The sequence below is a fragment of the Mus caroli genome, chromosome 7, assembly GCF_900094665.2.
Source record: "Mus caroli chromosome 7, CAROLI_EIJ_v1.1, whole genome shotgun sequence".
Taxonomy (NCBI): Eukaryota; Metazoa; Chordata; class Mammalia; order Rodentia; family Muridae; genus Mus; species Mus caroli.
In genome coordinates, this window is record NC_034576.1 from 28,462,058 (window position 1) to 28,477,912 (window position 15,855).

A 15,855-nucleotide genomic window follows, 5' to 3' on the forward strand; every position below is an offset into this window, starting at 1 on the left:
ATCAGGGTCCAAGGATGTCTTTACCTTCATGAAGTCAACCTTTCTCAAATCAAAAGAGGTAGGGGCATATTAAGGAAGAGAAAGAGACACTGAGGCACACACAGGAGGAAGTTAGGAGGAAGTTAGTTTTCAGGGGTCTATACTCAAATTTGTGCTTGTGTGCATTCAACTGTTAGGGCTGTATGCACCTTTGGTGGACAGAAAGCTTGAAGGAAAAGAGCCATGTGAGAACATTTTTATGAACTTCTGGGAAATTGCCTTAAGGTACCTTCGAAGAAAGTTATCGGTTCTGAACTAATATGCTGAGAGCTGAGGGCCTCTTTTTCAATCTTTTTTTTTTTTTTTTAGACTAGAGCTCACTATGTTCAAAGCCAGTACTCGTGACATTTTTTAAAGATTTATTTATTATTATACATAAGTACACTGTAGCTGACTTCAGACGCAGCAGAAGAGGGCGTCAGATCTCATTACAGTTGGTTGTGAGCCACCATGTGGTTGCTGGGATTTGCACTCAGGACCTTTGGAAGAACAGTCAGTGCTCTTACCCCGCTGAGCCATCTCACCAGCCCACTCATGACTTTCTTTTTCAGCTTCCTCAGTATTGGGAATACAGAAGTGATCCACTAAGCTAAACTTTGTTTCTCAGCCTAAATGGGCGTGCATTCCTTTAATCCTGAGCTAGAGAGATCTCTGTGAATTCCAGGCCATTCTAGTCTACAGAGTGAGTTCCAAATCAACTATGGCTACACAGAGAAACCCTGTCTCGAAAAAAACAAACAAACAAATAAACAAATAAATAAATAATAAAAATGAGTGCTGCGTCTGTGTAAACGTTAGATGAGCCGGCATAACTGCGGTAATCCATCTTTCTCCCCGCCTTTCACGCTTCTTCAGCCTCCCCGTGCTCTCAGCTAACTAAATCGAGAGCCTGCCTGTAAAGAACTACATTTCCCGTCGACTTCCGCGCTCAACAATAGGAACGTTTCCTTCCTGCCGAAGTCTTCTCCTCCTAGATCGCGCCAGGCTCCGCCCTGCTGCCGCTAAGGTACGGCCTCTTCCCTTACGTCATTGGCCTCAGTTCCCGCCTCTTATGTAAGCCGACGCCCACTCAGCCAGGCTGCCCTCCCCCAGAGGGTGTGGCTTTCTTGCGCTATCGTGAGACCTATTGGGTCTCTCGGTACTATTGGGGCGTGGCTACGGGAACCGGGCGGGCCCATTCCAAACTGCGGCTGTGGCGTTCGCGGTGGTGGCATCTAAGCATGCACGCGACAGGTTTGGCGGCGCCGGCGGGGACGCCCCGGCTGCGTAAGTGGCGTACGTGGCCGGCTGAGGAGATCGGGCGGGCGAGGGGTGTGGCGGGGCTGTCGCGGCGGTTGGCGAGGTCACTCCAGGTCGGACGGAGGTCACGAGATCCCGGACCTGGAGTTTCTAGGTGTGCACAACCCAGGGATGCCAAGTCCGGGTAGGGGGCGCATCGCGGGTAGGTTCTTTTAAAAATTCCTTTAAAAGAAAGCAAGTTGGAGGAAGATGTAGTGCGATGTTCAGAGAAACGCTACTTCCATTCATTTGCAGTCAGCTATTTGACCTCCCGTGCTCCCCACCTTTCCGAGACTCTTCAGTGCTCAGGAGCTGTCACCCACGCTCCACAGTACGGCCCCTGGGCACTCCCTGTGCGGACAGGGCCATATTTACATCCCATTTAAGAACACAACCAGTACTTATTGTCCTGCTAACCTCCTTTTTCCAGCTTCGTTAACCTCTTTTCCCAGATGTAAATTTGAATTCCTCTTGGTCTCTCAATATCTATGTCCTGTTTGTTTCATTTATTCATCTAACATACCTTGCTCCAGTGAACCTTGTGCCAGGCCCTGGGCTGGAATTTGGGTGCACACTAGTAACTACCAAAGCCCTGGTCTTTGCTTTCTTACAGCTAGAGTTCAGGAGGAAGATAGACACTTTTTAAGGAAGGAAACTTGTCGGTCAACTAGAGTAGTTGGGGAGTAGTAAGAACCAGTGTGTGTGTGTAGTCCTGATTGTGACTGGGGTTTGAGGAGGCCCCATTTACCCCTTCACTCCTTAGTGTCTGGCTGGCCTGTGATATGTGACAGCTAGCATTTATTCCTGTCATAGAGCTGCCAGTACAGAGCAATGGAACTGCTGTGATAGAAGCATGGGGGAAGGTTCACCGTGCACACCTGTAACCCTAGCACTTGGGAGTCAACTTTCAATGCCTGCCTGGGCAACATGTGTTTAAAGAAAACGGTGGGAGCAGTCAGGGGTGGATTCCCAGAGATGGCTCCAGTAAGGGCGCCTGCCACCAAGCCTGACTGCCTAAGATGGATGGATCTATGGTGGACAGACACACACATACACATGAGTTAGTTCTTTTTATTAGAGTGCTGGACAGATGATGTGGAGTGCACAGGCAGATAGATTGGGGCTGGGATGGAGATGTGGAACTCAGTTGCTGACTGGAAGTATCCTTGAGTCCTTGAAGAGGGCATGCCTAATGATGAAAGACCTAAGGGATTCCTGGAGAGAAAGGCCGTGCCAACAAGATACACAATTGAGTTGATGCTGAGGAGGGAAATCAGGAACCTGGCCATTATGAGAAGCAACAGTGAGGGAGAACATTTGAGCAGAGTCCCTAGTGTGGCCCAGCAGGCTCCTGGAGGAGGGTGGTTCTAGGTTGAGAGTACTGTGTGTTAAGGCAAAGAATTTGTCTACGTTGGGACCTGAGAGACCTTGGGGCCAGGGGTGCTGACAGGGCTGAGGAGGTGTTAGAATTTGATTCTCAGCATGTCGGTCCTTGATCTTGGGCAGAGGATGAAAAGGTTTGAGTTCACTTAAAGGGACCATGCAAGTGATGCACCTGGAAGGCCAGTAAGGCACTTGTAATTCAGGCACTAGTAAGGTGGGGGCTGGAGGGTTATCCATGAGTTCAAAGCCAGCCTGGGTTTCAGAGTGAGTCCCAGGACAGCAAGAGCTGCATAGTGAGGACTTGTCGTTAACAAAACAAAAACAAGCTGGGCAGTGGTGGCGCATGCCTTTAATCCCAGCACTTGGGAGGCAGCGGCAGGCGGATTTCTGAGTTCTAGGCCAGCCTGGTCTACAGAGTGAGTTCCAGGACAGCCAGGGCTACACAAAGAAACCCTGTCTCAAAATACTAAAAAACTAAAACCAAAACCAAAAAGATAAATGTATCAGAGGATCACAGAGCCAAGATGGGTGGTACAAGCCTGTGATCCCAGCCGCTTGCGGGGGGGGGGGAGGGGGGCAGGATCTCCTCCAGTTCTAAGCAGCTTCAGTAGTTCCTTCCCAGTTAGCTACGCCTGGGGATCTTAGTAAGACCCTAGTTTTGGTTGGCCAGTTTGTTTTTCTTTTGAGACAGGTTCCTACTGTATAGCCCTGACTGTCCTGGAGGTCACTATGTAGACCAGGCTGCTCTCGTACCTATAGAGATCCACCCACCTCTGGCTCCTTAATGTGGGGATCAAAGACATGCACCGCCACACCCCAGTGAGACCCTGTCTGTAAAGTAAAGCTGGAGATGCAGCTAAGTGTTAGAGTTCCTGCTTAACACGCACAAGGCCCTGGTTTCTAGTGCTCAGTACTTAAAAAAAGTATCCCTGGCTATCCACTGGAGACTTCCTTCAATGGGGCTAAGAATGGGCCAGGTACCTGGTGTGGTAACAGCACACACCTAAGATGCTTGCACTCCAGAAAACCAAGAGTTTGAGGGCAGCCTGAGCTACATAGCAAAGCCCTGACTCAAAAGCCAGAAGGAAAAAGAATAGGTGGGAACAGGTGAGACACGTGAATCCAATAGGCAGTGGTGGGGACGAAAGGGAAGGTGAGGCACTGTGGGAGGCTGAGGGATGGTTGGCTGGATGTCAGAGGAGAGCAGGTGGGCAGAAAGGTGAGGCCCAGAGGCAGCCTGGCTGTGAGTGTGCACTCTGTGCAAGGAGGGCAAGAGTGGAGAATTAGGTCACCCATTTCTGAGAGCTGGAAAGGCTCCAACCCGGAGAGTGACTGGGAAGGTAGGAGCATTGGCCATCTTATCTGCTGCTAGGTCTTCTTCAGCAGACAGAGCCTTACTGACAGAAGCGCCAGCCAGATATTTCTAGGTGAGGCGTGTGAGGTGAGTCGGTAGTTTTGTGGCGACTCAGGATTGGAGGTTGGCACTGCCTGGGTTGAGGACCTAATAATGCTCATTGGAGTGGAACAAGCTGGGTCAAAGGGATAGGCCTGTTGTCCTAGATACATGGAAGGTGGAGGCAGAAGGGTCTTGAGTTCAAGACCAACCTAGGCCAGCTACATAATGAGAGCCTGTTTCAAAAAAGGTGAGGGAGGGACTGGAGAAATGACTTAGTCAAGCCAAATGCACCTTGCTCAAGTGGGAGGACTTGAGTTTTGCACCCATGTAAATAGCCAAGCATGGCAGTTCATGCTGTGATCCCAGCCCTTCGCAGGCCAACACAGAATTCCAAGGCCTTGTCATCTGGCCTGAATAGCCAGATCAGCGAGCTACAGGTTCAGTGAGAGATCTGGTCTCAGACTGTGGGTGGAGAGTGAGAAAGACAGCTGTGGTTGGCCTCAGCACAGGTCCACCCTGCATGTGCACACACAAACACATACACGTGTACACGTGGCATTGGAGACACGGCTCATTGGTCAAGAACACTTGTTGCTCCTGCAGAAGACTGGGTTTGGCCCCTAGCACCCACGTGGTGGTTCACATATAACTAAAGTAAGTCTTTAGAAACATTGTGGCACACATTCACAGTGTCTCAGCCTCCTGAGTGCTGGGGTTGCAGATGAGATCATGGCCAGCTGTCCAGGCAGTCTATGGGTGTAGACTGCAGGTTCACCATGGTCTGACTGTTCCTCCCAGTGTGCAGTTCCCAGTGCTCAGCAGCCAATATCCGGGACCCTGGGGCTACCCCATCTCTGCAGACACCGCCTCCCACCCCTGCTTAGACCAGTCTGAAAAGGTAGGGGATTCCTCTCTCTCCCTTTCCTCAGCCCAGCTCTACGCAGCTTCCATGTTCACTGGCCCCCTGGCTCAGTACTTAAATGGCCACTTTCCATGTCCCCACCCCAGCTCTGTTCGCCATGCTCTCTAGCCTGACCCACTCAGCAGTCTCCACTTCCCAGGTTCCCCCCACGAAGTCAGATGGAACTTTTACAGGTAGCTCTGGGGTTTTGCTTTGGTTTTATGCCACGCAGGGGAATTGAACCCTGGACCTTGTACGTGCTTGTATGTGGATGCTGGAGGTCAACCTCGTATGTCATCCCTCAGGCACTAGCTACCTTGGGTTTGGAGTTGCTTTTGTTATCGTCTTTATTTTTTTTATTTTTTATTTATTTATTTTGGTTTTTCGAGACAGGGTTTCTCTGTGTAGCCCTGGCTGTCCAGGAACTCACTCTGTAGACCAGGCTGACCTAGAACTCAGAAATCCGCCTGCCTCTGCCTCCCAAGTGCTGGGATTAAAGGCATGCACCACCACCTACTGGCGTCTTTAATTTTTTTATTTGTGTGACTGTGTGTAAAGGTAGAAGCCAGAAGGGCGCCCCCGGAGCTGACCAGTTGCGCAGTGGTCATGGGTACTGGGGATATTTGGGTCTTCCAGAAGAGCAGCCAGTACTCTTCATGGCTGAGCCACTTTCCCAGCCGTTCTACCTCATTGTTGGTTTTGCTTTGTTCCTGGGGAGAGCTGTTTGGTTTTTTGGGATGTCTTTGGCAAACTGTATGTACTCCTCCTGGTTCTCCTGGACCTTGCTGTGTAGACTAGGTTGGCCTGGGACAGAGAGCCTCCTACCTCCTACTGTAATGAGAGACTCGCAACACTGTGTCTGGCCAGGCAAGCTCTGGGAGTGGGCGTGGCCTTGCAGGACCTGCATGCCTCCGAACCTCAGCTTCTTTGGTCTTGGTTCCTCCCTCTGTGAAATGTGGGCAATAGCAAGCCGCCTTGAGAAGCCCATAGCCTCACCTGGTACATCTCACCTTCTGTGAGTCTTAGAGAAGCTCACACCCATGCCTTCGGAGGCTCTTTTCTTTCTGAGAGCCTGCCCCTTAACCCTTGTGCTGAATTGGAACATCTTTATTGGTAACTTAAAGATGGTAATAGCCTCAGTTGATGTGGGCTGGCTGTGAGTAAGTGAGCTTAACTGTTGTGGTGTACACACGGGATTGATGCTCCATACTAGCCATGGAGCTGGCCGGGTTGCTTCCCGTAGCTGCCCAATAGGGCGAGTGCCCACTCTAAGCCTGTTCTGGGAACTTCACCTGTGAACAGGGGCCATTCCCGCTCCAGGGACCCTATAGCGAACAAGAGAAAAACAGCTCGTTTGCCTGTGGATGCTCAGTGCTGTAGACATCAGTAGAGGAGGTGTTGGTGGGGGCTGCCAAGAGAGATGCATGGCAGAGATACATGCAGCAAGACCTTAGGGCAGAGAGCAGGATGCCATGAGAGTTGGGGGAGAGTATTGCAGGCTGAGGCATGGCCAGCGCAGAGCCCGGAGCTGAGTAGGTGCCAGGGACACTGAGAGGCCAACTGGTGGAGACTCAAGTCAGGAAGAGGTAGGAGCAGAAGCACTGTTTGTCATGGTTGTGTAGGATTTGTGCAGAGTAGACCTCAAGATGAAGAAGCTCTCATCGTTATTTGTGTAGACGGAAAGTGAGGGGTAAATGGTGGGTGGATGACAGGTGGAAAATCAAGTAAAGGACGGGCGATGGATGGTACTGGGCGATGGGCAAAATCGATGAATGGATGGTGGCTAAGTAGATGAATGAATAGATGCATAGATGAGTGGGTGAATCGATGGCAGGGTAGATGGACAAATGAATGGATGGATGTAGGGAGAGTTGGCTGATGGATGGGTGGTGGGATGGCAGGCAACCTATCTGACGTCACAACAGAGGTTATTTGGCAACCCTTGCCCCAGCTGTGGCCAGAGAGAGTGATGGAACCTGGGCAGAATTAATGAAGTCCTTCCCTTTCTCTCTGCAGCCTCAAAGCGGAGGGTCCCAGTGTCCCAACCAGGCATGGCTGATCCCCACCAGTTTTTTGATGACACGAGTTCTACCCCAAGCCGGGGCTATGGAGGCCAGCCATCACCTGGTGGTCTGGGTTACCCCACCTCTTCATCCGACGCAGCCTTCCTGGCTGCCCCTATGTCCAACATGGCGATGGTCTACGGGAGCAGCCTGGCCGCTCAGGGCAAGGAGCTGGTAGATAAGAATGTGAGTCTGGCTAACACGGTGGGATGTGGGCTGGGAACAGATGGCTGACAGGCAGGCGGGCGGGCGGGCGCCACAGGGCCTTAGGCTTGAGCTTTGTCCCTCCAGATCGACCGCTTCATCCCCGTCAGCAAGCTCAAGTATTACTTCGCAGTGGACACGGTGTACGTGGGCAAGAAGCTTGGGCTGCTGGTCTTTCCCTACCTTCACCAGGTGAGCAGCGCCTGCTCGGTACCTGCCAGCAAGCAGGGTGGAAGGACCCCCACCCTGGGGTGCTGCCACTACCCCAACTCTCTCCACAGGACTGGGAGGTACAGTACCAACAGGACACCCCAGTGGCCCCCCGCTTCGACATCAATGCTCCAGACCTCTACATTCCAGGTTGTCCCCTCCCGACTCTGCCTAGGCGTGTCTGGGATGGATGTTTGGGTGCCTGGTGCCCGGGAAGGGCTTCCCTCCTCTGACGAGTGTCTGTGTCTGTCTTCCACAGCCATGGCTTTCATCACCTACATCTTGGTGGCCGGCCTTGCACTGGGGACCCAGGACAGGTAAGGATCCTGGAGCAGGGGAAGACATGGGGATATGGAGGCCAAGAGCCATCAGAGAGGTCTCAGCTCTCCTGTCCTGGGACAGTCCCACCTTGTGGCGCGTCACCCCAGGGACACCTTTCACATGGAGCCCATCAAACCCATTTGTGCCCGGCCATCTTCTAAATCCAACCTTCCTTCCTCAGCCTCCACCCACAAATCTATCCTTATGTTCACAGTCCCCCTAAATAAGGTGCTTCCCACTTTCACCCCTTATAATCTCACCCTAGCAGCAACTAAAAGCTCTAAGAGGTGGGCCTGGCCTCCTCCCTATCCTGAAGCTGTCAGTGGCTCAAAGGTCAAGCAGCTGACCCTGTGCCCCCAGCCCTGCTGCTGCCTCCGGGCCTTTGCACATCCATAGTTCCCTGACAGGAATGTGCTCTTTCCCTCCGTGTCCCGCACCTGCTCCTTCACTGTGGTCCTCATCCTGTCATTTCCTGATCAGGCCCCATCTCTCCCTTACAGTTGCCTGTTCCTTCTTTTTTTGTGGCATTGAAAACAAGTATCATGGAACTAGTGGATTCCTTGCTGAGGCTCCAAGATGAAGCAAGGCCCCTTCCCCACCAGTTCTGACTTCAGGCTTCAGCCCAGCTGCCCTTTCTTTCACAGGGCTCTGAGGTCCCCCGTCTAAGCCCTGACTTGAGTGTCACTGTCTAGGGACAGACCCAGATCCTTGGTGGTCTCTGTTCCATTGACACAGGGCTGCCCCGGGTGATGCTCAGGGGACATCTCTTCCGGCAGGTTCTCCCCAGACCTCCTGGGACTGCAGGCGAGCTCGGCTCTGGCCTGGCTGACTCTGGAAGTCGTAGCAATCCTGCTCAGTCTCTACCTGGTCACTGTCAACACCGACCTCACCACCATTGACCTGGTGGCCTTCTTGGGCTACAAATATGTGGGGTGAGTGCTCCCGCCCAGCTTTCCAGTCCCAGACCTTGGCCTCTTCACACTGATTCTCCCCTCCCCTCTCCCCCCGTCAGGATGATTGGCGGCGTCCTCACGGGTCTGCTCTTTGGAAAGATCGGCTACTACCTGGTGCTTGCCTGGTGCTGTGTGTCCATCTTTGTGTTCATGGTGAGTAGGGATAAGGGCGGACAAGGCTGAGGCCCCAGGCCTCCATACCAGGCTTGGGGAGGTCTTTGGAGCATCCAAGTACCAAATCTGAGGCTAGGGGAGCCTCCTGGAAGAGGCAGACACTGTGTGCCTTTCTGAGAGCAAGAGCCAGCCTGGATGCTAGGCTGGGGCCAGGGTTGCCCAGTACACAGGTTCTGCTTGGGCTCTCACTCTTACTTCTGTCTCTGTATGCTGGGCTTTCTGCCAGCCTGCCCCTGAGTCCCTCCAGCTGTGGTAAAATACTGCCTAGGGGCCATGTCTGGACTGCCGCGTACGGCGCGAATCACCTCCTCTGCTTAAGCCTCAGTTTCTTTTGTAAACTGGGATGCCTGGTGACTGCACCCGGAGTCTCGGAGGATTTAGACCGAGCATGAGGGGGAAGCAGAGGGTAACACTGGTACTGGTCCAAAAGCATAAGCCTTGTCATCATGTAACGTTAAGGGAGATGGCTCCATCAGTAAGGAAGACCTGACTTCAATCCTTGGACCCCACATTAAAAAAAAAAAAGAGCCCAGAGTAGATCTATTCTTATAATCTCAGAGCTAGGAATGTGGGGCTCATTGGTACTAGCCTAGACTACTTGGTAACGGGTCCTCTAACTCCCACAAATATAGGTACACACACACACACACACACACACATACACACAAAGAAACATCGGGTACAGTGAGGTGGCTAAGCAGGTAAAGGGCGCTCGCTACCAAGCCTGACAACTTCAAGTTCTATCTCTGGAACCCGCATGGTGGAAGGGGAGAACTGACTCCTGCAGGTTGCCCAGATGTGAGCTCAAGTAGATCGATCACCAGGAACTTGAGGCCACCTTGGTCTACATGTCAAGATCCTGCCTCCCAGAGAGAGAAAGAGCGCGGGAGGGAGGGGGGGGGAAGGGAGGGGGAGGAAGGCATCTGAGCCAAACCAAAAAGGAAATAGCCTTCTAGTTTGTCTTCTGGAGCTGTGTTTTGGGAGTGTTACTCTGTGGTAGGGCACTGGGCTAGTGTCTGCAAGGATCTGTGTTGCGTGAAGGCGGACACTGTCTCCCAGTAGGTGGAAGCAGCTAGGCCACGTTCTTTAGGCCGGGATCTACAATTCTTAGCAGAGAGCCTCTCTTCTGGCCTTTGCCTCTGCAAAGGTTTGCTCACAGGGCTTGGGGGAGGTAGCTATTCAAAAGACCCTTCTAGGAACACAAACTGGAGGCCACAGAGGGGCAGGGACTCATCCCGAGCTGCCTGGCACTTACGGGACCCCCACTTTACCCTTGCCACCCAGATCCGGACACTGCGGCTCAAGATCCTGGCCCAGGCAGCGGCTGAAGGAGTGCCGGTGCGTGGGGCGCGGAACCAGCTGCGCATGTACCTGACTATGGCAGTGGCAGCTGCGCAGCCGGTACTCATGTACTGGCTCACCTTCCACCTTGTACGGTGAGCTGCGGCCTGGCCTCCAGCTCCCACACTCATCTCGCTTGACCAGGGCTCCCGCCCTCCAGGCCCGCGCCCTCCCTCCTAGCCAAGGTGCTCCTGTCGCCTACTGCACACCCGCAACAATAAACCTGATGGGCTCGGCGCGGCCTCCGCTTCTGACCGGCAGAGGGCGCTGGGGAGCGGAAAGGGCTGCAAGTTTAATAAGTCAATGGGGGGCCTTCTTCTTCTCCTTCTTTTCCTTCTTCTCCTTCTTCTCCTTCTTCACTTTGGGTTTCTTGGCCTTGTCTGAGGAGCGTTCATGCTTCTTGCAGCCAGTGGCGTACTCCTGGAGAGCCGAGGACGGTGGGTAGGAGAGGAGGTGGCCCGGTTGAAAGCGGTACTGGACCCGCCCCACTCACCTCGGCAAGGAGCCTAACGTGACCCTGACCGCAGCGGGGCCTGGGTCTGAGAGAACACGCTGGGAGAGGGACCGTCTCTTACCTTCCCCTCTGCCTCTGAGTCGCTGGAGCTGCTACTGCTGCTGGAGTCGGAGGAGCTGCCAGGGCCATGCTAGATGGGGGGTTGGGGAGGGGGTGGTTAAAGTGAGGACAGGGACCGGCTCGACCAGCTTCCAACCCAAACTGGAAGGCTGATGTGTGGCCAAGGACCAAGGACGGAAGCCAGTCCTCATCTCGGGCCCTCGGGACTCGATGCCGGTGATGAAGTGACTTACCCTCGGCTTGTGAGCAGCGCCTGCCTCTGGCCCGCCCGGCGCTTTAAGAGGACAGTGTTTGGGGTCTCCCACTTGGCCTGCCCCCTCTGGCTTCTTAGAGCCAGGGCCCAGGGCTGCAGAGGAGACGGGAGTTACATGGGTTATGTAGGCGACGTAGCTTCCCTTCAGTATTTCCCAGGCTTACACAGCAAATCCACCACTCCCCGGGGAGCGTACCTGCGGCCAAGTCAAACTCCATGGCGGTGACCAGTCTGGATGGCCGGAAGCTTTAGGCAGAGCCTAGGGCAGGGGGTGGGACTGCACGACCTGCCCATCTCAGGAATTCCGCGAAGCCTCGCCCTCCGGACCATTGTCCCTCAGCTCCCTGGCCCTGACTCACTGCACTGGCGCTCCCGGCTCCACCCAGACTTTCCTAAGTGGGAAGTGGGGTTAGAAGTGGCTGTAGGTGTCTGGGAGAAAGGGGGTGAGACTAGTCATCAGTTGGCCCCTTTGCGGGGGGGTACTTGCTTTGGGAAAGCCGTTCCATACACTGAACAAAGTTAAAGTGCATTCTGGGAGCGACGAGGTCTGGTTCTCAGCTCCTCTGACCTGAGATAAGTAGTGTCTGAAGAATTTGGTGGCCAGACTAGTGCGCCATGGCGGCTGCTGAAAAGCACCAGCAAAGTTGTACCCTGGGGTGGGGGTGGGGGGGTGGGAGGCAGGCAGGGCGGAGGGGTTGAATTCCTAGGCTGGTGTTTGGCAGAGTGCATGGTGGTGAAATGTGTTGCGTTGTTTGGGTAAAGGCAGGTGTCTTAATTTGGGCTGTTAAACATAACAGATTAGTGCTTAAGCAGCAGTTTACCTCATAGTCGGAAAGGCTGGGGGCTGGAAGCTAGGCATAGGCAGGGAGAGAGCCCTAGTACAGAGATGGTCTGCTTCCTGCTTCTAGTCTTGGCTCTCCATGTCTGAATGTAAGACCTCCAATTTGGGACATGGCTTCGCCATGTGACTTTCGGGCTCACAAGCATTAGCTCCAAGCTACGTACTGTAAGCTCACTGCTCAGGAGACTGGGGCAGGGGGATTGAAGACTCTATCATAGCCTGGGTTACACAGCATAAGAGTGCTGGGCTTGGTGGCGCACACCTTTAATCCTAACACTCAGGAGGCAGAGGCAGGTGGATATCTGAGTTCAAGGCCAGCCTGGCCTTACAGAGTGAGTTCTGTGCCACCCAGCAATATACCTGACTCAAGAAAATAAGGAGGCTGGTGAGGTGGCTCATTGTGTAGAATTGCCAGGTTAATGAGCTGAGTCTAATCACCCGGAACCACCTAAGAGAACTAACGCCTGCAAACCGTCTTTGGACTTCCACAGGTGCACATCCAGGCATGTGCACACAAAACAAAACACCCACCTGTATATTCCAAAAGTGAGCACCCACCTCTCAGCAGGAACAGGTGGCTACTTCAAGGATCAAGGTGGATGCCTGCTTAATGTCCATTTGCAGAAATGCCTGCACTGGTCATGCAGGCTCCACACATATCATTCCAGCACACACTTGGTGCTTCCCATTATCTGAAAAACTTTATTTTTAGATGTGTGTACGTGTGCTGGTGTCTGTGGAGGCCATCCTTGGGTTTGAGCCCTCAGAACAAAAAAATACCCCTAACCACCTTCTAGCACCTTAGCTCTTTACAGTTTAAATTCTTCCCTATGATGTTTACCTATGTATGCATACCTATTCATGCCTGCTGCCTGAAGCCAGAAGGCAGTACAGGGGTCCCCTGGAGCTGGGGTTATCCTTGTGAGCCACCATGTAGGTCCTGGGAATCAAACCCAGGTCCTCTGGAAGAGCAGCCAGTGCTCTTCATCGCTGAGCCACCTCTCTAGTACCCACCCACCCTCTTTTTTTGAGACAGGGTCTCAAAAAGACCTATGTGGTCTATTAGTCAATATACAGCCAGAGCTTGTCTTAAATAGCAGTGGACTCTATCTAAAATCTACCAACCAAAGTAGTAGAGGCAAGGAAAAAACCCAGCAGGGCAGAGGAACCGCTAATGTGTTATGTTGGGAGGGCTTGGATTTGTTGTTTGAGACAAGGTTTCTCTGTGTAGCCCTGCCTGTCCTGGAAGTATAAGACTAGGCTGGCCTCGAACTCAGAGAGCCAGGTGCTGGGATTAAAGGGGTGCACCAGCACTGCCTAGCTCTTTTTTTTTTTTTTTTCTTTTGGATAGGGTTGGATATTTTGCTTTCCCGAGATAGGGTTTCTCTGTACAGCCCTGGCTGACCTGGAACTCTAGTCTATAGACCAGGCTGGCCTCGAACTAAGAAATCTGCCTGTCTCTGCCTACCAAGTGCTGGGATTAAAGGTATGTGCCACCATTGGTCAGCAGGGTTGGATTTTTAAAGTGAAAACCTCATTGGAGAGGTTTGGTTGTGGTTTTGAGGCTGGGTCTTTGATAGTCCAGGCTGGCTTCAGGCTTGCTATGTAAGTGGAGACCACACAGGTATGCCACCATGCTGCATAGGTTTGCAATTTCAAGACTCTACAAACAAAGGCTAGTCTGTACACCCTAGCAAGACCCTGTCCCAAAGGAATAAAAGGGGCGGTGGTGGAGGAGGGGTTTCTCAGTGACAGAGCACTTGCCTAACATACATGTAGCCCTAGGTTAAAGCCTCGGTAAAATGCAAATTTTAAAGTTAGTGGACTGCGAGGGCGTGGTGGCGCACGCCTTTAATCCCAGCACTCGGGAGGCAGAGGCAGGCGGATTTCTGAGTTCGAGGCCAGCCTGGTCTACAGAGTGAGTTCCAGGACAGCCAGGGCTACACAGAGAAACCCTGTCTCGAAAAAACAAACAAACAAACCCAAAAAGCCTCTCCCCCAAAAAAGAGAGAAAAGCTAGTGGGCTGGGCATGATGACATAGGCTCTGGAAGCAAATGCAGGCAGTTTTGAGGCCAGTCTAGTGTATAGAGCGAGTTCTAGGACAGCCGGGGCACAATGTCTATTAAAAAAAAAAAGTAAATTAAGATAGTGTGGTAGGTTCCAGGACTACACAGAGAAACCCTATCTCAAAAAACAAAACAAAAACAAACAAACAAACAAAGCTAGTGTGGTAGGTACAAGGGTTCACAGGTGCAGGCAGGGGTGCCACCCAATGACCTTTGATCTTCAGGGAAGGGAAGTAGATAAGAGGGGTGAGGCAGAGGTAAGGAAGGAGTGGGGGACCTTTGGTCTACATGATTGGGGTTGGGCTGTGTGAACAGTGCTGACTGTTGTGCCCACAGCTCCTTACAGAACAGGAGGAAAGCCTGTCCAGGCAGAATATTAATTCCAGGAGGGTGGGACAAGTGACTCAGAGTGGTGTGTCTTGTGAATTGGTTTACCTCTGTCCAGGGAGTGCTCTGCTAGCAGACCATAGGGATCAAGGACAGGTACACCTCCAATTACCCCTCACTAAGTCAGGACCTGTTTGTCTCTGTGTGAAGATTAACACTTGCCTGCCCAGCATACCGACACAAACCTATAATCCAAGCACTGGAAAAAGAAAGGAGGAGTACTAGTTAGAGGACAGCTTGAGCTCCAGAGAAAGACCCTGTCTCAAAACACCAAGCTGGGGGGCTGGAGAGATGGCTCACTGGCGTGGAGCATATGTTTTTGCAGAAGACCCAGATTCAGCTCAGCATTCACAGGGTACCCTTTCTGACCTGTGTGGGCACCAGGCATGCACATGGTGCACATACACACATGTAAGCAGAGCGCGCCACTCTCACACGAACCTAAAAGAAAAAAATGAGTTGAGGGGCTGGAGAGATGGCTCCGTGGTAGGAGCATGTGCTTTGTGGAAGACCCAAGTTGAGTTTCCCTGAGCAGGTACCAGGTGGCTCACAACTGCCTGGAACCGGAAATCTGACATCCTCTCCTGACCTCCACATGCCCTAGCACATCCATGGCATCACTCACACATAAACACAAATCAATTTTTAAGAAAGTCCATGTTTAAGAAAATAAACTAGCCCGTGCATGCCTTGGATGCCAACACTCAGAAGACAGGCAAGTGGTAATCTGTGAGTTTGATTGAGGCCAGCCAGCGATGCATAAGACGGCTTTTGTCTCAAAACAAAATAAATAACCAAAGCAAGTCATACAAGTGACTGCTGGCTGAGGCAGCCACATGTCTGTAATCTCAGTGTCCTGAGGAGATGGGAGGCAGAGACAGAGACCAGGTTCTCAGGAACCAGCCAGTCCGGCACACACGGAGTAAACAAGACTTGGTCTGGACTGGAGAGATGGCCCAGCACCTAAGAGCGCTAACACTTCCAGTTCTCGGTCACTCACAACCACCTCTACAACTCCTGTTCCTAGAAATGAGACGCCTCGTGGCCTTTGCTGGCACTTGAACTCACACAGATACGCGTAACTAACAAATCTTTAAATGGTAGAAAGTAAGGAGCAACGTGTGGAGTGGTCTTCTGACCTCCATGTGCTGCAGTGTGCACACACATGCACAAAGCCCACGTACATACTAAGTGGTGGGTCGGTCGGTCTTAAGGCTCGGTGATAGAGCACTTTGCCAGAATCCAGTGAGGGGCTGGGGGTATGGCTCAGGGATAGAGTGCTTGCCTAGCAAATACAAGATCCTGGGTTCTATCTCAGTCCCACAAAATAATAAAGCACTAAAAACCAAGAATTCGCCTGGCGGTGGTGGCAAACGGCTTTAATCCCAGCACTTGGGAGGCAGAGGCAGGCAGATTTCTGAGTTCGAGGCCAGCCTGGTCTACAGAGTGAGTTCCAGGACAGCCAGGGCT

The 15,855-nt window shown here is 52.5% G+C and overlaps 3 protein-coding genes across 7 annotated transcripts in view; 1 reads left to right on the top strand and 2 right to left on the bottom strand.

Annotated features, from left to right (window-relative positions):
* The window catches only part of Catsperg (cation channel sperm associated auxiliary subunit gamma), a 545,789-nt gene that overhangs the window by 55,432 nt on the left and 474,502 nt on the right, over positions 1-15,855 (bottom strand). The gene's annotated exons all lie outside the window — the stretch shown is intronic.
* Positions 476-10,502, top strand: Yif1b (Yip1 interacting factor homolog B, membrane trafficking protein). 5 transcript variants are annotated; one of them, XM_029479900.1, is made up of 8 exons: positions 476-1,045; positions 7,014-7,246; positions 7,352-7,456; positions 7,546-7,624; positions 7,734-7,791; positions 8,572-8,727; positions 8,808-8,901; positions 10,207-10,502. In XM_029479900.1, exons 2-8 carry the CDS (start codon positions 7,049-7,051, stop codon positions 10,360-10,362), a joined length of 846 nt encoding a protein of 281 aa, XP_029335760.1. In that variant the 5' UTR covers positions 476-1,045; positions 7,014-7,048; the 3' UTR covers positions 10,363-10,502. The 5 variants fall into 5 exon arrangements, with proteins under 5 accessions (XP_029335760.1, XP_021024465.1, XP_021024464.1 ...); XM_021168806.2 differs by lacking the exon at positions 476-1,045 and adding an exon at positions 1,199-1,305; XM_021168805.1 differs by lacking the exon at positions 476-1,045 and adding an exon at positions 1,199-1,314 and having other exon boundaries at positions 10,207-10,500.
* C7H19orf33 (chromosome 7 C19orf33 homolog) lies at positions 10,491-11,454 on the bottom strand. Its single transcript, XM_021168813.2, has 4 exons — positions 11,287-11,454; positions 11,071-11,183; positions 10,839-10,907; positions 10,491-10,683 (listed from the first exon to the last, which is right to left on the bottom strand). The coding sequence occupies exons 1-4, from the start codon at positions 11,306-11,308 to the stop codon at positions 10,564-10,566; spliced, it is 324 nt and encodes a 107-aa protein (XP_021024472.1). The 5' UTR covers positions 11,309-11,454; the 3' UTR covers positions 10,491-10,563.

What these genes read in the sequence shown, in the direction of transcription:
- C7H19orf33 (XM_021168813.2), bottom strand. Translation starts at nt 11,308, where the DNA reads ATGGAGTTTGACTTGGCCGCAG. An exon ending in GGAGTTTGACTTGGCCGCAG is followed by an intron (nt 11,184 to 11,286) that starts GTACGCTCCCCG and finishes TCTCCTCTGCAG; the next exon opens with CCCTGGGCCCTGGCTCTAAG. An exon ending in ACTCAGAGGCAGAGGGGAAG is followed by an intron (nt 10,684 to 10,838) that starts GTAAGAGACGGT and finishes TCGGCTCTCCAG; the next exon opens with GAGTACGCCACTGGCTGCAA.
- Yif1b (XM_021168805.1), top strand. Translation starts at nt 1,260, where the DNA reads ATGCACGCGACAGGTTTGGCGGCGCCGGCGGGGACGCCCCGGCTGCGT. An exon ending in AGGAGCTGGTAGATAAGAAT is followed by an intron (nt 7,247 to 7,351) that starts GTGAGTCTGGCT and finishes TTGTCCCTCCAG; the next exon opens with ATCGACCGCTTCATCCCCGT. An exon ending in TTGGGCTACAAATATGTGGG is followed by an intron (nt 8,728 to 8,807) that starts GTGAGTGCTCCC and finishes TCCCCCCGTCAG; the next exon opens with GATGATTGGCGGCGTCCTCA.